Source organism: Centropristis striata, chromosome 18, assembly GCF_030273125.1.
Source record: "Centropristis striata isolate RG_2023a ecotype Rhode Island chromosome 18, C.striata_1.0, whole genome shotgun sequence".
NCBI classification, from domain to species: Eukaryota; Metazoa; Chordata; class Actinopteri; order Perciformes; family Serranidae; genus Centropristis; species Centropristis striata.
Window position 1 is genome coordinate 21,683,257 of NC_081534.1, and position 25,739 is coordinate 21,708,995.

Sequence of the window (25,739 nt, forward strand, 5' to 3'; positions counted from 1 at the left end):
GGCCGATTAAGCCTTAATTTCATTCAGAATGTCATATCTCTATAATGATATTATATCACGATACAGCATGCTGTCTGGTTCACACAATAAATGCTGCTTTTGTAAGCTTCTGTATGAGTTAAATAGTTAAAATAATAAAAGTTAAATAATTAAAACAATTGAGTATAATACACAAAAACAGAGTGATCAGATTAAGGTAATTATTTGAATACGATTCCATTCTATCTATATCTCCAAAAAATATCCTTTTTTGTTGCTTATCCGTTTATCTTATCCTAAAGTAAAAGGATAAACACACGGGCCCTTCAAGTGGGGCCATCCCACATTGCTACAAAGTGATCACATCAGGTTTTACAGTCCTTTTTAGGAAACAGGAAGGTCTCTCTACTCTTGGTTCTCTTTTTGAAGAACATGACAAATTGATTGGCTGCACCCACGATTACTAGGCTGGAAAAATACGCATATCAATTCATTCTGGCGGTGTTTTTTCTGCTCTCTCAGATCAGCCCTGGTCACTATGGGAACACGGCGGGCCGTTGTCAGGATGTGGGGTCCTTGGGAGTGGGAGTCCAGCTGCGTCCACCTCCGGTGTTCATCCACCGCCGGCCTCCCATCCCCCCACCGGGGCCCCAGCCTGGCCGGATCTGTTTTTCTAAAACCGAGAGAGGAGTGACTCACCACTCCGGTTTCAAAACAGGCCATGAACGGCGGGGGGAGGGCGGCAGCTAACGTTAAAGGCCCTGTTTAAACAGGTGTTTCAGCTCACCACACAGCCCTCTCATGCAACAGTAGCCTTGTGCAGTATTTCATTTGAGAGGCTGAATATGTAATGACAGGATTGGTCGAATCTGAAGCAAATCTCACTATACTTTTTATGTTTTAAGCTCTTTCATGCAGACAGTGCTGTATTTTTTAAAATGCATTATTCCAGGAAAAATCAATTTTGTGGGAATCAGTGGCAGGGAAGTCATGTGAAAGTCTGCACCTCTTTTGAATAAGCTCTTCTGAGAAAAAGAAAGATTAAAATGCCATAAAGCCATATGAATGGAGGCAAACAAGGGCTTCCTCTAATGGTAGAGCATTATTATATAAATCTAATGATTAAAATGTATTGATTCTAATTATCAAAAAAACAATGGGCCAGTGTGGTAACAGTTTATCTGCTTCTTTCAATAAACCCCTACTGTGGGCCTTTCAGCTAAGTAAACATGCTTTTGTTACCATCAACTATTACTCTCCCAGTGGTCTCAATCAATGTTTTGTTTGTGAAACATTATGTAACCCAACAGACCACAATTTTAATAGCTAATTAGTTCCAGCACCGTTGTGTGCATGATCAGATCTAGTTCTGTTGTTTGTTGACAGGACAGAGACTTTAAGTTCCTGAGGCACAGCTTCATAGACATGTCTGTCCCCTCCCAGGTCTCCTGTCTCCTTCAACAAACAAACTCTCCACCTATTCTCTGCATGCCGAGCAAGCGTTTTCAGAGACTTGCTTTTAAGTCTGGTCCTCTTTGGACTCCCTATTCTAAGACTCAAATTCAGCTCTGTAATGGCAGGTCTGGACAAAAAAGATTGGTGTTTACACTGGGGCAACATCTGATGACAAAATATTGATGTGACTCCAAAGTGCGTTCGTGCAAAGTTCCTCCTACACTTCTGGAGTCAGGCAATGTGTTGTTTAGTTGACCTCCACTGCTTCCCTCTTCTTCTACTTCTTTTTAACAAAAAACATTTAATTGTTGAATTTGTATGCTTTTCTGGCAGGCAACCCTGTCAACTTAAGACCCCTATTATGTAGAAGGAGCAGGGGGAATTACACAATAATGTTCAATTTTTCACACAAACATAACAACTCACAAATATTGTGCCTGCTGTTGGTGCAATTTCAAGGTTATTCAACATACAGTAGGTCCAGGGGACTGTTTACAACTAGATTCTAGTGTAGATATTGGCAGGAGTTTTTAGATCTCTCTGCCATTATTTTATAACTCATGCGCCTGGACATGAGTGTCACTTCCCAAATTAAATAAAATATGAAACAGTTAAGGGCTGGTTCTGTCATTAAAACAATATTGTTACAGTAACGCTTTCAGACTACAGACAGGCATTTACGAGTGACCAATATTGTCTGGTATGAACGGTCAACTGTAGGTAGTAGGTCTATATTAAAATAAAAGCCTTGTCAGGAGTAAATTTAGTCCCATAAAAACAGATAGTATATAAAAATAAAAATATAATGTAATAATAATGAACAACTACACAAACAAATATATTCTACTATAATATTTGGGGTAAATAACTGTGGGTCTCTGTAACAAAGCAAATTGGGCTGCACACTTTTTTTCCCCTTTGAAGTATGTTTAATATTTTATTCTCTTAAGTTTTCATCTCAAGGACTGGTATAAGTGGAGGCTAGCAAAAACACTAAAAATAATTTTGATACCAAAAGCTTATTGAAATGTGTAGGATATATGTATGGACATTTATTTATTTTATTTCTTTAAGATTTATGGTAGGCTAGTCTTTCAGTAGTGACCTCATACTTTGTAGTATTTTACCTACTTCTGTTATTCATGATTGTAAAAACTTCGGTCTGTTGTTCCTCATCAGTTATGTAAGATTCGAAAGAGGAAAAGTCCCTTTATAATGATCGTGTAGCTAGATTTTGATATGGCTATAAGAACATTTTGACTATTATTCATATCAAGGCTAAAGTCTTACTTTGATATTGGCATAGTATCCATTGAATATATTTAAAATGTATAATGGGTCACTACAAAATTACTACTGACATACTACAATGAATGTTTAAAAAATATATTTTTTTAATTCTCGAAAAAATTAGTTCACCCTTCAATTCACTTTGATACGAATGCTTAACATTTATTCTATGCTAGTCTTTCAGTAGTGACGTCATATTTTTGTTAATGATTATGAAACTTGTGTGTTGTTACTCATTAGTTATGTAGGCTTCAAAAGGGGAAAAGTGGTAATATAGTTATATTTTGATATCCAGGCTATGAGAGATCTTAATGTTTATTATTATTATTATTATTAATAAAAGTAAAGTCTTGCTTTGATATTGGCATAATATCCATTGAATATATTTCAAATGTATAAGGGTTCACGACACAATTACTACTGATATACTACAATTAATGTTTCAAAAGAATATATTTTTTAAATTTAAAAAACATTTGTTCACATTTCAATTCACTTTGATACCAAAGCTTAACATTAATGCTATGACCTCATATTTTTTATTGTGTTATTCATGATCATAAAACGTGTGTGTTGTTACTCATTAGTTATGTAGGCTTCAAAAAGGGGAAAGTGGTAATATAGTTATATTTTGATATCTAGGCCAGGGATGGGCAACTGGAGGCCCAGGGGCCGCATACGGCCCGCACCCTCACTTGAAGTGGCCCTCAGTACAACTACATATATTTGAGCATGAAATCTTAAAAGTGCAGTCTAAATATGCACAAAATTACTTCTTGCAATTAATGTTGGTTTGCTGTTATTGCACTGAAAAAAAGCAAATCACAGTAAGTGGTTATTTTTATTTGCTTCAACCGTTTCCATTTATACTGTTATACATGCATTTGAGCATGAAATATGTTAAGTTACTGCACTGTAAACATATTTAAAATTGCAGTTTCATCATATCTGGTTAAGTGCGCGGTCCTATATGTGGCCCTGTGGTAGAGTCGATGAAAAATTGTGGCCCCCTCCAGCATTTAAGTTGCCCACCCCGATCTAGGCTATAAGATATCTTAGTGTTTGTTTGTTTGTTTTATAATAAAGCTACAGACTTGCTTTGAAACTGGCATAATATCCACTGTTTTTATTTTAATGCATAAGCTTAGCCCTACATGAAATATATTCTTCCCATTAACTTGTTGAAAACGTGGTATCAGTTTCACCCAAAAAAATACAAATGAAAAATGTGAAGCGAATATGGGCAAAGCAATGCTATTTCGGTGAGAAAGGCTGAGGGTCAACACACGTACATTCACATTCACAGCCACACTTGGGTTTCATGTTTAACGTGTCGTTAACGGCAGAGAGACACAGCGATGAAGTCCCATACGGTCGGTGAGTCAGCGAGCAGTTAGCTGTTAATGTTCAAACTCACCGGCTGTCAAAAAAAGAGGCTGTTAGCGGGGGTTGATCTCTCGGCGGTTACACAGTGCGGGAAATTAACGTTAACTCAACCGCCCCCTTGCTCAACGGATTTTTTTTTACAACGGCTGTTTTTTGGCTGGCTTTTACCCACAGTCATGTGATTGTAACGTAAAACCCCTAACCGGAAAACAACGACGGACGACCCTCTCCGCCGCCAACGAATGCTGCGTTTGCAAGGAACAGTAGAAGCTGCTGCGAGCCCAGAGAGGACGGACGAGTCCCCGGTAACAAACAAACAACGGCGACACGGCAAACTCAAACACGGATTTCAGCGGAGTGCAGGTACGGCTGTTTGGAGCTACACACTCGCCGGTTCCGTTACCGGTGCTGTTGCGTTATTTGGCTACTTGTGTGCGCTTCGATTAACTGTATTTGTCACGGGGGAAGTTAAAAGAAACGCGTTCGTGACCAGCCCCATCCCCCTGCGTCTCTCGCTCTTCCCCGTGTGTATGTGTGTGTGTGTTGTGCGTGCGCGGCTCCGTGCGTGCATGTCCGTTTTCTCGCGCTAGCAATAGCAACCGAGAGAGACCCGAGCAGAGGCAGCAGGAGTCGGTCTAGGCGCGCTTATATCCCCCCTTCCTTCCCCTTACAAATGCTTTATTATCTATATTATTGGACTGTTTTTATCCAGCGTGTTTACCTTCCTCACGTGGTTTTCTTCACGGGCCAGTTTTTTACGGTGCATTTTCAGAATAACAGAAATCTCACTACGGAAGTAACTGTTCCACGTGTCTACATCACATCAGGGGCGGTGCTTTATTGTTGCAAACAAGTTAGTATTGATTAACCCATGGCGCTGTGGCTAACTTACTGGATCATGTGAATACAAGTCGAATTCACATGATCAATAGTTGAGCGGCTGATTAATACTAGGGCTAAAAGACATAATATTAAAAGATCTGTGGGGCCACCAAACAACCATGTTAAAGGCTCTGTGGCCGACCAAAGCAGACCCATGTTTCTCACCCGGGACAGGGCAATACATCATTATTACAGTATATGGATGTTGTGATATGAAAATATATTGTCATCATAGATTTTGAATATCTTAAGGTCCTAGGCAGTGGCGGTTCAAGACGGATTTTACTGTGGGGCCAAGGAGGGGCCAGTGTGTATTCAGAGGGGGACATTAAAAAAAAAAACCCGGCAATGATGATCTTTAAGCATTCAAAATCTATTATTTTAGCTTTTAAAAAAAAAAAAAAAAAAAAAATCTAATTTAAGTATATTTGGAAGATACAAATACATTGATTGAAACAATGACACTTTAACAATTATTTTGTATGACAATGACTTTTCATTTTTGTGCACAATTACTTTTTTATTTTATTTTGGAGGTGCAGTACAGTGAGAATGATCTTTTTGTATACACAAGCTTTTATTGCACAATTAAACTATTATACAATGTACACATTCTGGGTTCCTTTTGTGTACAATAAGATATTGTTTGAACCAAAAATAGGTAAGAATTGTTCTGTCGTTCATTGTTATAAATTGATCATTTTATTATTAATTTAACACAGGGGCTTCTTCACAGGGATGAGACCACCAGACAACCATGGTAGAGGCTCTGTGGCTGACCAAAGCATACTCTGGAGTTACAATTTAAAATGCAACCATAAAATACAGTTTGCAGTTAAGAAATAATCCAAACTACACAGTAGGACAGGGCAATATTACAGTATGTGGATGTTGTGATATGAGAATAGATTATCATCATATATTTTGGATATCTTCATGTCCTTTTAAGGCAGCATTACAGTAAAGTTAACTTACCAGACTATTTACTTTTACCAACTTAGTTATTATGTCCCCATGACTGATGATTCTCAATAATCTAATTGTGTAGATATATTGTGGACGCACCAGTAGTCAACCCTACAAAATGTTTTATTTTCTCCATAAAATTCAGGCTCTACTATACAGTGAAGAGACCAATACTGGCAACAAAGTTTAACAGTAAAGCTGATAATGGTCTGGAAATGTATGCTATGGGGGAAAATATTATCTTTTGTAAGTTAAAGAAAAAACATTATTTTAGTATTTAGATATCATTCACAAACGGCAATGAGTATGTGAATGTCTTAGGTTTATGTCACGTTATCAATTCCAGATTAAAAAACAATTTAAAATTCACATAGATGGATGGATTTGTGCACTATAACGGCAAACAAGTTGTGTTGAAGAAGCAGGAAACCAGCAAAAGGGCCAGTGCAGCCATAACCTAATTGGGATACTGCAGGGAGAGTTAGTTGCTATACAGTACCGACAAGCTGATATAATAATAATAATCTATATAAAAACTAACAGCTCTGCAATAAATCCTGTCATGCAGGCTAACATGTACCATTTTTAACTTTTTTTAGAGAGGTTTAACTTCATGGTTATCTCTAGACCAGGGTGCGACTGAATTATGTAAATTATTAATGTAAATATGTTTATTAATCATTAATTATGTTATGAAATATGTGCAGTTCTTTAAGGATTGATAAAAAATACTTGGCAATTATTCTTCTGTCTGATTAGTGGATGAATTGTTGAGTTCTAAAACTAATGGCATTTTTCAATATGAATTATGTCTGCTGATTATTACCTGTAAAATATAAATATATTTTCTAAGAAACTCAGGTTACATATTAAGGTTATATTCAAATTTAAAATAGTTTTATCCAACCAACAATCCTACAACCCAAAGATTTTCATTTGTCATATGTTTTAGAAAAGCAGCATATTTCACATTTGACAAGCTAGAACCAGAGGGTGTTCAGCCATCATTATTTGTAGCAAGGTGTTTGTAATAAACCGGCAACTGTGTGTATTTTGAAGCAATGTGTGACGAGAACATTGATGGGTACTTTATGTCTTGCTGTATCCCCCTTGCACAAGATACGGAAACCTAGCCTCTTCCTGCAGCACTGTGGAGCTAACATCTTTGCACTCTGACCTCTCTGATGAAATACACGTGTGCCAGGGGGCTTCTTTCATGTTATTGCGAGCAGCAGGGGATATGCAGAGTAATACATTTCTGCAGTAAATTGGCTGATGAGGTATCCATCACCTCCATAGCTTCATACCTTAGGCTGTGTGATGTGGAGAAAGTGTTGGAGAAAGGAGATCCGCCCTGCCCACAGGCTGTTTCCATTCTCCACTGGAAGGGGGGTAGAACCAGTTCTGCTTTAGGAATGTGTGTCAACACCCATATCCCTGATCATGTGATGGCCTGAAGCCCTTGTAGTCCTCCAGTGACCTTTAAGGTCAGCTACAACCATCTCATTGGTCAGCAGAACGCGCACAGCTTTGAAATGTCCCTTGAGATTGAGTTTGGACAGCATGGGCTCCATCTGAGTCAAGTCACGCCAGAGGATGTTTCCTCAAACAGACAAGAGCTGTAGAGATAAAACAATTTTCTTTATCTACTTGTTTTCAGTGTCTCTCACTGATATTTGGGGGTTTTGTAGCTCAGTTTAAGTGTAAAAGTGGATGTCTATTAAAGAACAATGAACATTAGAAGGGTATATAGAAAATATTTGCAGAGGTGCATTTTAACTTTTTCTAACTTCTCTTACCAAAAAGATATGCGATATTGGTATTCTTTAAATTGTCATAAGAGGGAACCATCTTTGTCTGTGTACAAAGCTGCAAACACATTTCCAAAAACCCACGTGTACAATACAATAAACAAATAAGAGCAGTGTGTTATTTTGCTGAGCCGCATCATTAATTGTCATAATTTCTGTGACATCAGTGCTAGACAAATCGTCTCCAGCGTCACAAAATGATTCTTCACTGTCACGTTAAGCTAGGCCTTTACAAGGTCGTTAGATCGCCCCCGTCAGCCTGACACTTTGTGGTCACAATAAACTCTGGTCTCCTTCCAGACAGGAAACTCATTGCTGCTTGTGTGTGTGTGTCTGTGCGCCTTTGTGCAGGTTGAAGAATGGAGTTGGCCAACCATGGTCTTATCCTGCTGCAGCAGCTTAACGCTCAGAGGGAGTTTGGCTTCCTGTGCGACTGCACTGTGGCTATAGGAGATGTCTTCTTCAAAGCCCACAAAGCTGTCCTCGCCGCCTTCTCCAACTACTTCAGAATGCTCTTCATTCATCAGGACAGGTACAGGAAGAGTGTATTTACTGTGGCAATCACACACACTTTTTGTTGCTGCATCAAAGAATTTACCTGACACCAAATTCCAATAGTTTACCATTGCAGAGCTCCGGGCTCAGGCCCACCTCTAGTACTGTGACCCATCTCCGTGGCCAGGACCCATGGTAGAAAATGATGTGTGTTATCACATTTTATCATCCTCCCTAAAAACGTTTCTATGCCACTGAATTATACTGGGCAGTGTATTGTTTTATTGCACTTATGCCACTGTATAACTAGGCACATTAAAACCTGACAGCAGTGGGTTTCACGTTAAGGTTGCATGTGTATTGTTTGATTAAAGCTTAGCATTAATAGTGTAAAGTGTATAAAATGCTACAGAGAATATCATCAAGATATGATTCATGCATTCATTAGTTTGAATAAACCACCCAACCTCCAACAATAACACCAAGATAAACTGTAAAGCCTAAATATTTTGATAAAACTGTAACTTTAAGGGTTAAGCAGCAAATAACTTGTACTAACCTCATGAGTTTGTTATCGTCAGCTAGCTATGCTAATGTTGTTAGCTGAAACTATTGCATTTTTGAATTTTTTGCAGCTGGATAGCAAGTTTAACATGTTTTCTGGGGGAGAACTAACATTAGCTAGGTTACACAATGATTCACCAATTCTAGCTAACATTACAAACAACTACAATACTGCAATGACTGAAGGAATACAAATGGTAAACGCTTGATATAAAACCCCAAGTTAAAAAAGTTGTGATACTGTATTAAAATAAATAAAGACAGAATGCATCACATTTGTGTATGTTTCCAAAAAAAAGTTTGAAAATCAGTTTGAAAATAAAATATGTTGTCTTTGTACAGTTTTTTTTCTATTGGATATTTGTTTAAAAAATGATTAGCAAATAAGTGCATTCTGTTTTATTACATAACATTTTAGACAGTGTCCCAACTTTTTGGTAATCTGGTTTTTTAATCATCTCAGCTAACAATCGTTTGCCAACTGCATTAGCATAGCTAGCTAATGTTAGCATACTCATAAGGTTAGTGCAAATAATTTGCTGCTCAACATCATGTTACCTAACTTTATAAGTTTCAGTTATATCAACATGTTAAGGCTGTATTGGTTCACTTTGTGTTGCTGGTGGACGTCTTGTGGCTAATTCAAACAGCTTGCTATCTCTGTTATACGCTATTATCTAGACTTCGGGCATCATTTATAACTGTAATGTCTTTGTGTTTCAGTGACTGTGTGCGTCTGAAGGCTGCTGACATACAGCCAGATATCTTCAGCTACCTCCTCAACCTGATGTACACAGGAAAGCTTTCACCGCAGTTGATAGACCCTGCGCGCCTGGAGCAGGGGGTCAGATTCCTGCACGCCTATCCACTGTTGCAGGAGGCCAGCCAGTCTGTGTATTCACACCCTGAGCAGCACAGCATCAACCTCTCCACCTCCCTCTACGGCATCCAGATCTCTGACCAACAGGTAGGGCTGTCAGCCAGACTGCCCTCTAGACGGCAGCTCTCTTCACCTTTTGATATGGAGCAGCAGAGCTCAGAGGGGAAGTATCCGTCCACGTCAGCCGCAGCAGCTTCATACGCCAATTCCTTACTGTCCAAGGTAGCTTCTTCACCCCCAGACGCGGAGGCTTCAACCAGCGGCACCAAACCTTCAGCAGAGGAGGCGGGAATGGACTTGCTAAGTGCAGATGGTTCCTCAGTCAGCGCCATCCTCCATGTGAAGCCGAGCATCATGAAGAGGAGTTCCTCCTTTAGGAAGCATTACTCCTGTCATCTGTGCAGGAGTCGATTCACCCAGAGGAGCCTGCTGAGAGAGCACCTCCTCCAGCACACCCAGGCTCTTCAGGCGCCAGCTGAGCCCAGCAATGCACTCTCGCCTATCATGACTGGAGAACACAACTCGCTCGAGTTAGAGGGGGTCCTGAAGGGAATCAAGGCGGGCTCAAGTGCCTTGGCCGCCACCACAGCGGTAGAGATAATCAGCGACAGCGAGCAAACGCCTGTTTCAGGTACCAACTCGGACTCTCCCCGAGCAGAGGTGTCCACATCCAGCTGGGGGTTGGGAGGATTAAACTCCCAGGCAGACACGCCGCCTCCGTCGGACATTGCGGACATCGACAACCTGGAGAGCGCCGACTTGGACAGGGAGGTGAAGCGGCGGAAGTACGAGTGCTCCACCTGCGGGCGCAAGTTCATCCAGAAGAGCCACTGGCGCGAGCACATGTATATCCACACGGGCAAGCCCTTCAAATGCAGCGCTTGCGGAAAGAGCTTCTGCAGGGCCAACCAGGCTGCCCGCCACGTGTGCCTGAACCAGGGGGCCGACACCTACACCATGGTGGACCGACAGAGCATGGAGCTGTGCGCCGCGGGAGACGACAGCAGCCAGATGGAGGCCATGTTCTTGGGCTCGTCGAAGCCTTACAAGTGTAACATTTGTGCGACCACCTTCTCCAGTCCCAACGAGGTGATCAAACACTTGTGCTTTACTCAAGGGGGGCTGGCGGGGCTGCAGGGAAACACGGGCGCAGGGATGCTGCTCCAGCGTGAAGAGTTCTCCAAAGACGAAGGCTCCGATTTGTCCAACTCTGGCACCCCATTGGAACCCATAAAGACTGAGGAAATCCTCGTAGAGTAGTGCCAAAACATTTTTAACATGTACGTTTACTTTCTAAATTATGGTAAATAGGTAAGCTAAAGGTGAAGTTAGTCAGGGTGTGTATGTTTGAGGTTCTCCATCTACTTTAGGGTTCTTTTGGTTCAGTATTTTTGGACTTTCTTGGCCCTGGGTATGACAAAAAGTGAATTGGTAAAGTCTATATAGAGTCTATAGCTCTCTCAGTCCAACAGAATTAGAAAAGCAAATGCTGACTCAAGGCTAATGAGGGAGATGAAGTCACTATTACCTTGTTTCATCTCATTTATTGTTAATGAACATTGGTATTAGACGCTCACATGTCAAACTGTGCCACATTGATTTTTTTTTAACTGCCGAAGTTGTGGTAAGGCTGCACAGGCAAATTTTAGAGGAAGAGGAAGCTGAGACAGTTCCGGAGGACACGTGGCATATGTGAGATGAGTTCGCTGTGCTAGATTTGAGGAGGAGAAAAGAGTTGCAAACTTTTAACAATCTTTTAATCCCTCTGGAGCTGGACAGAAGAGTTTTCATGGTCGTAAATTAGTTCTGCAGGTCAATTCTAGATTATAATCCCAGCTAAATGCACACAACATATTCAGACCTGAGACAATCTGTGCTCTTTTTCTTTGAGCAGATATGCAGGAAAGTGCATTTGTCTTCCATTCATGTGTCAGCTCAGCATAGTGAAATACCTTGAAATGTAAAGTAATGACCATTATTTGCTTCCTTCTCAGCAACCATTGAGTTGTTTTACTGTGTTTTGATGCCTCTGCTAAGTGTGATTATGGTTTCCTATCTCATTAAACCTTGTTAAAGCACAATTGCTCTTCATAGTAAGAGTTTGGCCATTGAAAATGCACCACAAGGAACAATCTAGAGCATTCATGTGTTTACAGTTGAGCCACTTTTTAAATTTTACTTCAGTCATATAACCTTTTGGTGACTGACTGAATAAGAAACATGTTCCATCCAGACACGCACAGCTTTCCTCTACAAAATTATACATCTTCTTTTTTTTTATTTGCTTCAAGCTACTTCTAAAAGCCCTTAACATGCTTTTCTAATTTTATATACAATGCTATATTTACAAAGATTACTTTATATTGCAAAGGTTTATGTGTATAAGTAGGCAAATAGCTTTCAGAATAAATTTGTTTTAGCAGAATTTTATGTATTAGGGATGGGCATGATAAATGTAACTTAAATTTCTAATAGGTTAGAAATAAAAAAGATTTTTTGGTATTTTAAGTCTCTTCCCCTTCACAAATTTGTGCAAATTGCTAACTGTATTCACTCTGTGCAAAGGGAAAGTCTGCATTGTTAAGAACTTTGAACATTTGTAATTTTTTTTTTAGTAGATCAGAAAAGTTTTAGTTCTAACAGTTGTCATTTCTTCAAAAACATGTTGAGGTCACAGGGAGATTTAGCTTTAATAAGAAATATGAAATGACAGGGTGATATCTATACTTGACTGTGTCATGGGAATATAAAAGACGCTATAAATTATAATTTACATAAATTGTGTGTGATGACAGAAACACTTTCTATGAACTACTGATGACTGGAAGTTGTGAAAACATTTTTACAAGTTAATGTGAAGCAGTTATAGGATCTGTCAGTTTGTAGCATGTAACAGAAGCACAAGTAGCATAATAAATGGTCAATTCTCTTCTAGACCCCTCTCAGGCTGAGATGGTCTGAATTTACAACATAGTGAGCATCAATGTCTTCAATTTTATTCAGTTTTTCTTTTCTTTTTATCTTCACACATTTAAATATAAAAATGGATGCAATTTGAGGGAGGCTTGTAAAACTGTCTTTATATTGTTATTGTTCCTCCTAGTGGGAAATAAATTCTACATTGTATTGTTATTGGAACATTATTGCCTTTTTTAGCTCTAAAAAACTAACCAACCCCTACAGTTGCAAAAATAAAATAAAATATCTTAGTCTATTTGTCTTCCAAATTTCTACGTGACGCAGAAGTGATAGTTAGTCATCTTAGAGACTAGTTTAACAATTAAGAAGACTAATAGTAATAAAATTTGGATAATTTGGCCACAAAGAAGCCATTACACATGTATTATAGATAGTATTTTAAATATAGTATTTGTTGGATTTATGGATTTGTTTCCATGTTTTTAATTATTTTAAGAATTTTGTTTAAATGTAAAAAAAAAAAAATGCCCATCCCTAGTATGTTTTATATATATTTTTAGTTTTTTCCCCTCTTAAACCAATTTCAACCAGCCTCAAGTACAGAGGCCTGTTCATAAAGCAAGTTTATGTGGCAAGCCAGGCTTATTTTGGTTTGTCTGACTTAATTTCAGTAGGATTTGTTAAATAAAGCTTATTTAACATAGTTTAACGCTTGGATACTGTGGCAAGTTATGCCGGAAAACTAGTTAAAAAATGTAACCAAATCAGCTACAAGTCAGACGAACTAAAATAAGCCTGGTTATTTAGTAAACTTGCTTATGAAACAATTCCCCGTTTTGTGACAGTGAGTATAAGGCCCAGTTCCAATTCAGTTTAAGTGGGATATTTGTATTTAAATCCTGCTATATTAAGTATTGGGGGGGAAAGAAGTTGCTGCTTTGATGCAATGCGCCCAGTGTTCAGCTAGATGGAGCTGTTTTTCTTATTTGTCTACTCAGGTCCAGTGAGGGGAAAGGCTGTCAAATTTGAAGTTATATCTTTGTTAATGTTTTTGTGATGTGGTAACCAATTATATGGCCATCTCTGCCATAAATCCACCATTCCACCATGTGGTAAACATAAAAGACAACACACAATTGTTTTCAGTATTGACTAACAGGGAAGGATTGATGTTTGTGTCGTGATTCAAGCTTGTTTTGTTGATGCGACTGAAACTACTACTGTACTACTGACATTCATTTCTCAGAGCTCGGTTGATACACAGAAATATGCACAGCTTTATGAACAGTCTAATCCCTTCTTCAGTTAAATTCTTATTCTGCCACACCAGTCTTGTAACTTAATGGTTTTGTTTGTTTGTGTTTAAACATCTCAGTAATCTCAGGAAGATGAGACGTTTGACATTTGTCGTTTTTGTCCTCCATAACTTCATTTCAAACCCTTTGTTGTTCTCCCTGACTCCATCTGACATCAACTGTGATCAATCTGTGTTCTCAGGAATGTGAGTAATTTTCTGTATATTCTTTTTTTTTTTTCAATGAAGAATGAACAATAAAAACATGTCTTTTTATAGTTGTGGGTCTTTTTGTCTCGTCTTTGCCTCAACAAAGTAATTTAAATTCTTGTGGTTATACCATTCATCCATTTAGCGTTTATAACCGCTTTAACATTGTGCCTCTATTTAAATAAAAAGTCCCTCTGCTGTCCTCAGTCGACAAAAATGCCCATGTCAAAAAACTGCCATAAAATTATATGTTAATATTATTTTCCGCTTTCACTGTGTTAAAGAAATGCTAGTTTGTTAACATAGAAGCCACTGTTGTTTAAAAAAACAACAGAAACTGAATGATTTTCTGTATGGTAAATGAAAGAGGATTTGCTCCAACCCCCCATGCATGCATGATTTTAAGCTGTAAATGTAAAATTGTGGTTTTAATGGGAAATAGGGACATTTTTTCCCCCTTAATCCTCCTTTATGTTCGTTTCTCAGCAACAGCAATAATGTTCGTGGGTCAATTTGACCAGGGGCATGTTATAATTCACTCGTTTTTTGTATAAAAATGCATGTAAAACTTTTTTTATGTACATTGGAATGACCTACATATACAATATAATACATTTACATGACATATATTGTTTTTCATTTTATTTTACATTTTTTATTTTTTTTATTTTTATGAAAATATACGATTTTTTAAAAGATTTTTTTAACTTTGAAATTGGTCGATTTGACCTGCAACACAACAGGAAGGTTAAAAGTATAAAACATGGTTTTAAACAGATAAAAAGGACAATTTATTTTTTTTGTTTAAAGAATGTAACTATTTTTATGAAAAAATATTTTTTTATTCTTACACCTATACTTTACCATGTTTTTTTGTTTACCGTTTTCCGTATTTAACGCCTCTTATGGGTGTCCATGAGGAGTTATAGACACATACATTAATCAGGGTTGCTACACCTTTTTCAAAGTCAGATTCAAGCACTTTTCAAGCATTTTCTAGGTGCATTTCCAAGGTTTTCCAGTATCTTACAACGATGATAGATTATGGTTATATATAGTACTGTATGCAGATGATACGTCCGCTACTCCAGATTTTGGTGCACAACAGAACTGACTCTGTCTGGTGGCTCAGCAGGGCTGGACTGAGACAAAAAATGGCCCTGGCATTTTTCACCCAACTGGCCCATCACACCTCATTAGTCACCAACTATCTTCTCCTGAACATAGATATAACAAAATATGACTATACTACACTACATTAGGCTACATAAACCATCCCTCATCCCAGAGTGTCAATCAAAACATGGGACGTCATACTGGATAACTTTCAGTCTTTAATATAAATGCAATCAATAACATGCAGCACAACAATGCAAGCCCATAAGCCTGCAGGAAAATATCAAAGAACACACAGTGCTGTAAAAGTACAGTGGAAACTCCATTACTTACTCTAAAATTGTGTTCTACTAATGCTCAGGAAACAAATGTTTACCTATCGAAAAAGATCCCTTTGGGTGGGAAAATCTACCCTGCAGAGACAGAAATGTCCTACTAGCACATTTAACCCTGTCACACTAATATCATAACCTGCACTGTCTAACTGCTCGTCTGTTTATCACCTTCAAATCTATCAACATCTGATCACGCTGGCACAGATAACATCAAATCAGCTTCTTAACACAAACAGGACTGACCAACATGTAAGTATGACAAGGCACTAGAATGTTAAACTGGTAACAAGAGCAAGCTAAGCAGTGCCAGTCAATTAAATTAAACCAATTAAGTAATTGAGTTAAGTCCATAACTGTTAAACTCCATTAAAAGTGCGGACGTGACAAACATAGTGAAGTCAGGAAAAACTTCCCTCTCTTATTATGCAAACTCCCAGAAAACTGCAGGTCTGCTGCAACTCTCAACTCTTTTAAGTCAAAACTGAAGACTTTTCTGTTTGCCACTGCCTTCACTGCAGTGTAACTTTTATTCCTTAAATGCTTTTAATGTTTTGTGTAAAGCACTTTGAATTAGGGGTCGACCAAAACATCGGATGCCTGATATATCGGGCCGATATTTACTTTTTTTACTTGTATCAGCATCTGCCGATACGTGCGAACGTTCGCCGATCAATTAGCCCATTTCACTGAGCCAACAGCAGGCAAGTGCAACATCTGCCATTCGCTGGTGAGTTGGGTGCTGATATTGGAAAAAAGAAAAACACATCAAATATGTGGACTCATCTGAGGCGCCACCAGCTCGAGGCCTATAACAACATACACATTGTTTGCTATCCAACTGTTCCATATGTTTATCTCCATATGTTCTGTTTGTTTTGCTAATAATGTTTATTTTTTTTAGATTTGTGTGGAACATTTGTTATCACCCCACAGGCTTAGTGCTGTTTCATTTATTTACCGGTCAACCTAAAGCTAGTAGTTGTGGTGGAGCAGGATTGTTTCATTTCAAATATTATTTTTTTTGTTTCGTTTACATGAGTGATTGTGTAGCCGAACACCAGGTTATTATTATATTGAAAATCAAGCATTTTCAAATTCTTGTTCAAATTCAAGCATCAAATTAACTATTTACCAGACGTTCAAGACTTGCACTTTAATCTCCTTACAACTACATTGCAGTTTGTTATTGACCATTTATTAAATGTTTAACTGCTTATAAATGCTAAATTGGGTTAGGGGTTAAAGGATCAGCATTTAGATTTATCTTTGCTCCTGTGGTAATTATTGATTTATAGTGATATTATATTAAAGATTCGATGGATGAATACAAAAGCACACATCAGTTTTCTCTACCTTTATTGAATGAAATATAGACAAGTTTCTCTATCCTCACTATTAACAGCTTGGAAAATATAAAAGACCATGCTACATGAATATTATGCTAAATGGCTGCAGGTTATTAGTTAATATTACAACAATATGATTTTAAGTACATACAGTAGGTATACAATCTGTACAAATGTTAACAGGTTCACAGTTAAGTGTGTTACAAAAAGCAGGGAGGGCTGAAGTGGGCGTGTGCCCGACTAAATGCTTTACATTATTATGCAACAACAGCAAAAGTCTTTAGCTCATTCTGTCTTTTTTATCATTTGTTTTTTTACATAAAGCAAGTATGGATGCGACACACCCTAAAGGGAAGTGGTGACCTAACAGGGGTGCATACTTCCTGATCTTTCTCTCATTTGGTCTTAAAGCTGAGTGTAATGTGAGCTTCTAATGAGCTGCTCGTGTCAAATTAAAATCAATAGATTACAGTTAATTCTCAAGATGTCTGAATGATTGACACAGTGCAAGTTTGCCAAATTTGGTAGGACATGAACAAATACCAGTGTATAGTGTTTGCTTTGGTGTTAAAACTGGACTTAAGGAATGTTTCAGATGTATTCCTTCACCCGAAAACTCCCTTTGCAATGAATTTGCAAAAAAATCAGCCTTGTGACTCAACTTTGAAGCGTGACTCAAAGCAGCTGAGTGGATGCTTTGGGAATTTAATTGGATGCAACTGGTGTCTCATCCTGTGAGAAATGGAAAAACCATGACTCCCTGATTGATCCTAACTCGATTTGGCATTTTAAATTAAGAGTTGTTGTATTTTTTTAAAACTTCTGGTACCATGCAGTCGGTGTCTTTGCCTCTCTAAAATCCACAACCAGTGCCAGTTTAAAAGGAACCTGAGCCATCATGCTGAGTGAAAAACACAACATAAGACCAGATGATATAAGACTGGATTGAACATTTTCATACTTTGACTCAAGAATAAAGGGTGCGTTGCTTGTTGTAGCCAACAGAGGGCATCAGCATACTGTCTTTTCATCAAGAAATATAAATATAGTAGTAAGGAAGGTGTTAAATTGCTAGACACAAATAATACACACAGTATGTCACACAGTATCTCAGAAACATGGCCATTAAACAAGTGTTTGTTACATGCACGTGTCTACTCAGTCTGACTCTTCCAGTGTCAAAAATCGTATCCTTTGCACGCCACTGTTTACCAAATACCTCTGATCAAATGAAGGTGTTATAATAGTATTTTATTTTATTATTACATGACACAATGTGTAACAATGTCTTTTTCACAGTAAATCAGGCAGTGATTGTTTTTCTTTTTATCTACATGAAGCTTATTTTGTTGGGATGCAACACAGTGTGACAAGAGATTGTGTCAAAAGCATTTCTGGTTCCATACTTTCTGCCCTCTTGTTGTTTTCTTCAGTCAGTGTCATCATACTTGTACCATGGTTTGCTAGTAAATGCTACAGAGTTGTGACATAATCCTCGAATATGACTATTAAAAGCTGCGATACAACAGTCACTTATATGCAAATTTGTTTTGGCAAAATTGTACTAGAAACTTTTATTAAGAGGTTTCTCTGCATTTTATATATAATGTCGATCTAAAGAATACCTGATGTATCACAGCTAAATGTGGGGATTTTTTAAAAACAACAAGGCAACAATGTCCGACAAAAAAATGAAAAAATAAAGACTTAGGGGTGAATGAAAGAATACTCAAGATATAAATACAATATACAAGGTAATAATCCTCCATCTCTTCACCTTCTGACACCACCTCACTCTCCCTGCTATACACCTACAAACACACACATACGAACAGATTCGACCAGGTTCTCGTCTTATGCAGCAAGGGCAATGGAAAGTCACCAACAGCATCACCATACAAGCCAGATGAGATGCTTCTGAGGCCCAGGACATGCTTTTTTTTTTTTTTTTAAAGTGTGTGTGTGTATGAGAGTGAGTGAGTGGGTGAGGATGTGGCGGTGGGACGTCACGTTGCGGTGACAGGGCTGCAGGATGGGGTTGGAGTACAGGTGGAAAGGGAGGTGGAGAGAATGGCGGAGCTGTTGATCAGTCACTCAGTCTCTCTGGACGGGATGGGCGGGGCCCAGTCTCAGTGTGTTAGCACAGAGCAGCCTCTTTCTCTCTCTCTTTCTCTCTCTCTCTCTCCCTCATCACTCACTTCCTGGTCCAGACAGTGTGTCTCCCAGGCATCAGTCATGCATCTTCAGCTGTGGAGGAGAGCAACAAAAACAAGACATTAGGGACACGAAAAGACTGCATCTGAAAAGACACTGACAATACAATTGAAAACAAATTTGACATGTAATCTTGTAGGAGCTGAACATTATTAAATAGCTGTTTTTTAATGTGATATAATCCATCAATCAATTCAAGTAGGGACTGAAACATTACTTTGATGTACCGATTCAACACGAGTGAGCCTTTTTCTCTAAACTGCGTGACACAACCATGTGCAAATTATTAATGAGACTAGTGGAAGTTAAGTTATTTCAGGACATTTTAAGATAATTACCATCAGCAGAAGGCTGCACTATTATCTCAAGCCTTTTATTAATTTAATTCCATATTTCACTGAGCCTATACCGGGGAAGGCCACTACACAGAAATCGTTTTATTTTTCATGATCAAGTTTGTAAATTTTTTTTTTATCTCTCTCAGAGACAAAGAAATGCAGCTATCTGCTCATATCTGCTGCTGTTAGATACACTAAAACTATTTGTCTTTGGTTAGGATTTTTGTTCTTAACAAAGTTTAGGGTTTTGAATACCAGTGGATATATATTTAGTTTAAGCACTGCAGACAGAAGTTCAGATCTACTTAAGAAAAACCGAGATAATGCAGTCAATAGAAGTGTTAATTACATGTTCATTCATAAATTGTGTGTTTGTTATCATGGTTATAACTAAATACTGACATTATCAGATGAAAAAAATGAAAACATGATACCATATATTGACATCGGCACTGGAAAAAGCAAATTGGTCAAGCACAAATGGAGACAAACTGCTATAAACTCATACTTTTATTGTAACTATTTTATGGCACTTAAATGAACTGTACACCATATATGGTAGTATCAATAAATAAATAAACAAATAAATAAAGAGATAAATTATATATATGGTGATTTTAAATGTACAGACAAATCAAGACTCACTGCTCACTTTAATTGAAAATTAAAATACGAATTATCTCTTATTCAGACAGTGTTTTCTTTGCTCCAGTTTGATTTTCCGACCCTGCTTCCAGGTTTGTTTACATGACTCAGCAGCAGTCTTAGTGAGAGAGTGCTGCTGTATGGCTGCTGCTATTAATCTGCTGTTACTCATCAAGCTCCCTACTGCTGTTCTCTCCCACTCCTATCCCTCTCCGGACTTAGCTCTGCTGCAGAACTACATGACTGCTTTATAAATATTAAAGTGAACTACGCCCAGTTTCTCCCTCCTCCACATGAGTTAGCTCAGATAACATCAGTGTGTCACTTAAATATTGTTACGCAGGAAAACTTCACCATCCTTTACATATTAAAGATATAATTCAGTCAAAAACAACTAAAAAGACAACACGAGCTCTTTGAGGCTCTTTGTAATTGAATCTAACAAATGCGACATGGTTTCTTGACTCCATACTGAGCCTGTGATAGAAGGAAAACAGGAGGAGGGAGCGGAGGAATCATAATCAGTCTTTCAGCACAAGTTCATCTGCCCCTCACACACCGCTTCCCTTTAAGACCCCGGCCTACAAAGAAGGGGTCAACGGCGGCATTCCTGCTTTGATATCAAAGGTCCCCTGGTTACTCATACCGCGAACAAAAGCTTTTTCATCTGGTCAGTGGGCAAATCCCCTCCCCTATTCACTAATAAAAGTAGGGCCCATTGATGTTTCAAAAAAGCCACTATGAGAAGATTGTTCGATAGGCCAACAAAGGAATTTTGAAAATAACTACCTTTTTTTCCCGTTCTTTACTGTTCCATCGCAAATTCTACACTGCTGAATAGAAGCAGACTGATTTATCGGCCGATCACAGACATATCGGAATCTATTGGTTGCTGTTTTCTCATATGCACTGACATTAAAACATTTTTATAGAACATAATGCAGAGATATATGCTTCTGCCAATTTATAAATGGTGTTTTATTTATTTTTTATTAATTTAAATGGTCAGCAATTGACTAATACTGAAAATACAGTACTATTTATGTAATTATTATATTTAATTAATTCTTTACTTAAATGGTCAGCAGTTGACATGCATACAACATACACTAATGTTTATTTAGCATTTTATTTATTTTATTTTATTTTTTTAAATAGTGAGTTAATGACTGATAATTATCATACACTGACATTTATTTACCATTTTTTATTTAGGATTTATTTCAGTGGGTGACAATTTACTTATACTGAAAAAAAAGATTAATGATTATTTTATAATTTTTTTCCTATAATTTAATGTGCAACAAATAATTCATATTGAACACACAGTAAAGGTAAAAGGTCAGCAATTGACTGATTCTGCACAGAGTATTGATGTTTATAAATCACTCAATATCAATATTGTAAGATGAGTCTCACCTGCTCATGATGCCGCTGTGATCTCTGTGGACACAGGCTCGATCTCCTTCACGGCCTCCTCGATCACCTCCATCACCTGCGCCATCACTTCCGCACACTTTCCTGACGGTGTTTCTGGTGCCTCTGCCTCTGTGACGGACACCTCTTCTGAAGCCGCCGCCTGGGGTTCTTCTGACAGCGTTGGGAGTTTGTTTGCGGCTTCGGGGCTCTCTGGTTTTACATCTTCAGTCACTGGGCCGTTGCTGTCAAACTCGACCACTGCCTCTTCTTCCACTGATGGCTCCTCAAACACCTGCGCTGTCTGCAGGACCACTTGGACTGGCATGTGAATCTCAAGCACTTTCTCTTTGTTCTGCTCTGAAGGGGCCTCTGGCGTCGCTTCCGCCACTTCTGGCTCCTCAGCTGCTTCTTTTACATCTGCCTCCTGAACCTCTGCGTTTTCTTTGCTCTGTTCCTCCTCGACCTGCTCAGGCTCCTCACCTGTCTGACTCTCCTCCTTTATCTCCACCACTTCTTCCACTACGACAGTCTCTTCACTTACTTTTACCTCCACAGCTTTCTTCAACCCTTCTTCTGGTTTCTTCTCCTCCTCTGCAGAAGCATCAAGGCTCTCTGTAACCTCCACAGGGATTGAGTCAATGACCTCCATGGCCACATGGAGCACCTTTGGTGACTTTGGTGCTGGTTTTTCACAGACAATGGCAATAGGGGTTTCAGTGATGACAGGGGCATCTGTCGCGACCTCCATCTCTTTCTCTGTTGTTGCGACAGCCTGGACTGCGGTCGCGGTGGTCGGCTCCTTGGGTTCAGATGCATCTTCTGAAACTTTTTCCATGGCATCCAGAATCACAGACTGGGCAATGACCATGCTCTGAGCCTCAATTTCACTGGTCTCCTGGACATCCTCCTTTGTTTCCTCTGTCTGCTCCGACTCCACAGTGGCCTCCACAGTCTCTTTATCCTCCACCACAGCCTGCTCCACCTGGATTGGTTGTACTTCAGTTTTAATATTCACCACGTCTGTTGTTGCCACACTGACTGGCGCCACAAGAACCACAGATTCGGCAATAACAGGACCATGCTCACATGGCAGGACTACAGGGATGGCTGGCTCGGTCTCCTCTGTGATGGAGCTCTTCGCATATTCGCATATGGTGGAGGCTACCTCTTGGGTCACATGCTGAACCACCTCGTTCACAGTGTTTTCTTCGCTGGCAGCAAGCTGCTCCACATCCATGTTAACCTCCTTGGTTTCCACAGTGTGCTCAGTGACTTCTACGCTCTGACTGCAAACATCGGCTTCAGATGTTGGGGTTATTGGATCGACAACGACAGCTCGGGGGGAGTTCTCACTTGTGGCGGTAGGCTGAATGATTTCAGACTCTGCCAGAAGGCTGCTGACGGCTCCAACCATCTCAATCTCTGGTTCTTGGCCCTCGCTGGCTGCTTGAATGTCAGAGAATGCGTTCTGGGAACTTTCAACAACAGGCTCAAGCTCTGTGGCTTCCATTTGGCGCATTTGAGCGTTGACCTCGGCATCTTCTGTAACAATGGCTGCCTCTGTGCATGATGGCTTCTCATCCACTGACACCTCTGTACCTGCAGCATCGCGTATCACGGTCAGAGGCTCAATGATGGGCATTACAGGTTTCTCCAGAGCAATTTTGGCGATCTCCTTGGTTCCCAGGCCAGTGCAGATACGCATGGCTTCATCATGGGCATGTGTCTCCAGGACGACGCATGTCTTGGCCTCTGCATTCTCAGTTGGCGGTTCAAACTCTGTTTTCTCAGATGCCACCTCCACTGGTGCATCTTCAACAGTCACACCTTCCTGGGGTGGGATCTCACCAATTTGGGCCTCTTTGCCCTCAATAACTTCCTCTGCGCTCTCTGGCTTAGGTCCCTGAGGAACAGGAGTGGTTTCTCCAGATGGAGCTTGAGCTACAGGCTTTATCTCAGCAGTGGACAGTCTGCGCCCTCTGTTACTGGGAACCTTGGGGGACAGATTGTCTTTGTCCTCAGTTTCATCTTCTGCTATGTCAGTGTCAACAGACTTTGGCGTGGCTGCGTTCTCAGCCTCCTCTGGAATGTCACTCAGCTGATCGTGTATGTCCTCTCCGTCTTCGACAGTGGCTGGGATCCATGAGGGGGATCTATCTTCAGTGGACACTTTGATCTGGACTTCAGCAGGTTCTGCTGGTTCTTCCTTTTTAGCTTCAGCTTCTTCATACTCTGAGAGAGGAACCACAGCTGGGGTGTCAGAGTCCTCCTCCCCTGAGCCCTGTTCAGTGGAGGCTTGTTTCTCTGCCTTCTTCTTCCTGCGCCCAGGGAAGAGCTTCCTCAGAGAGAATGACGACTCGTCTTTTGGTGCTTCACTGTCGGACTGGACTTGCTCCGCAGCCTCCTCTGGCTTTTCCTCAACTTTGGCCTTAGTCTTTGGCATGACCATGCGTTTCAGTGTGTCCCAGGTGGACTCTCTCTCAGGGGCGTTGCCTGAAGGCTCGGGGGAGGAAACAACTTCACCATCACTCTCTGTGGTTTGGGAACTGACAATGGCAGCCTCAGTTTTTACCTCCTGCTCTCCTTCTACGGCGACTGATTCCTCTTCAACCTTGGTCTCCTCATCGTCGGAATCAGAAGTTCTCCTTGTCCTCTTTTTGGGTCCACCCATGCACATTAAAGCCTCCCAGGAGACAGAGGTGTCCATTTTCTTCTTGGGCTCCTCAGTGCTGCTCACCAGTTTCTCAGTATTCTCAGTCTTTGGCTCTTCTTCAGTTGTCTTCTCCTCCTTCTCCTCCTTCGCCTCTTCCTCGACACTCTTGTCTGCCAGTGGGGCACTCTCAGAAGAGGACAGAGTGGCAGACTTTGCTGGTTTCTCAGCTTCATCTTCGCTCTCAGATGGCCTTTTTACACGCTTCTTGGGTGTTACCAGTTTCTTGAAGGAGGACCAGGCGATGATACCCTCTTTCTTCTTCTCTCCATCAGAGACAACTTCACCATCAGTCTCTTGGCTGGACTCAATGGGCGTCACCTCAGCAGCAATGACATGCTCTCCTGACTCCTCTGGAGATGAGGGTCCACTGTCAGCTTTAGGGGCCTCTGCTGACTCAGGCTCACTCGCCTGCTCCCCAGACTCGGTGAGCTTTGTCTCAGTTTCTTTCTTGGTCTTCTGTTTCTTAGTGGAGAGCTTCTTCAGGCCGGCTCCAGTGAAAAGCTTCTTCAGGGGGCTTCCCTGGGGCTTCACCTTCTCCTGTGACGACAGCAGCTCAGCCTCAGAAACCACCTCTGCTGGAGCCTTCTCCTCTTCTGCACTAGCTTCAGCCTCTTCCTCTTCTGGTTTGGTCTCCTCGGTAGTTTCTGCAGCAGGAGGGGTTTCTGCAGTTACCTCTGGCTCTGGGGTAGCCTCTGGTTTCACCTCCTCTGGAGTTGCTGGTGCCTCCTCCTTGGTTTCTTGCTCAGCCTCATCCTTCTCCTCCTTTTCTTCCACTACAGCTTCTTCTGTCTTAGCTGCCTCTTCCTCAACAGCTGCCTCCTTTTCTTCCTCCTCTTTAGTCTTCTTGATGCTGGCTTTCTTTCTCAGGTTAGAGAAGAGTCCTCCACTGAAGAGCTTCCTGAAGGGGGACAGGGCGGTCTCTCCTTCCTTCTCAGCTCCTTCCTCCTTGGCTGCCTCTTCAGTAGCTTCAGTTGCAGTGCTTTCAGCTGGAACGTCAGTTGCTTCAGTTTTGTCATCTTTACTAACTTCTGCTTCAGCGCTCGATGCCTCTGTATCAGCCTCCTTTTCTTCAGCTGTGCTCTTATCCTCAGCAGTGGCAGCCTCCTCCTCCTTTGTGGGCTCATCAGTCACACTCACCTCCTCTCCGTCTTTGTCTTTGACTGTCAGCAGCTTCACAGGATCTTTCTCCTCACTTTTGTCCTTCTTCAGGGTGAACTTAAAGCCCACGAAGCGGAAGATTTTCTTGAAGCCCACTTCACTGGCATCGTCAGGCTTCTCCTCTGCTGGTTTCTCTTCAATAGCAGAGATGTCATTGGCATCAGGAGACTCTTTCTCCACTTTCTCGCCATTTACTTGGGGAGCCACTTCACCCTGGATGGTCTCCATAGTCTCAGGAGCCTCCTCCTTCTGCGCCACGCCATCAGGCTGGCCGACTGAAATGACAAGAACAGAAACATTGATTAAGTTTCATTAAAGATGTGA

General features: G+C 40.3%; 2 protein-coding genes across 3 annotated transcripts in view; one reads left to right on the plus strand and one right to left on the minus strand.

The window, feature by feature from the left end:
• The first annotated feature begins 4,063 nt into the window (after window positions 1–4,063).
• On the plus strand, window positions 4,064–14,199 carry zbtb2b (zinc finger and BTB domain containing 2b). Its single transcript, XM_059356680.1, has 3 exons — window positions 4,064–4,473; window positions 8,121–8,301; window positions 9,552–14,199. The coding sequence occupies exons 2-3, from the start codon at window positions 8,129–8,131 to the stop codon at window positions 10,966–10,968; spliced, it is 1,590 nt and encodes a 529-aa protein (XP_059212663.1). The 5' UTR covers window positions 4,064–4,473; window positions 8,121–8,128; the 3' UTR covers window positions 10,969–14,199.
• Window positions 14,200–16,921: 2,722 nt separating this feature from the next.
• akap12b (A kinase (PRKA) anchor protein 12b) overlaps window positions 16,922–25,739 on the minus strand; it is a 56,606-nt gene continuing 47,788 nt past the window's right edge. For both annotated transcript variants that reach the window (XM_059356195.1, XM_059356196.1), the window contains 2 exons: window positions 21,545–25,690; window positions 16,922–19,175 (listed from right to left, as the gene is read on the minus strand). In XM_059356195.1, the coding sequence (XP_059212178.1) occupies window positions 21,549–25,690 (4,142 nt within the window). In that variant the 3' untranslated portion in view covers window positions 16,922–19,175; window positions 21,545–21,548. The remainder of the gene's footprint in view (window positions 19,176–21,544; window positions 25,691–25,739) is intronic.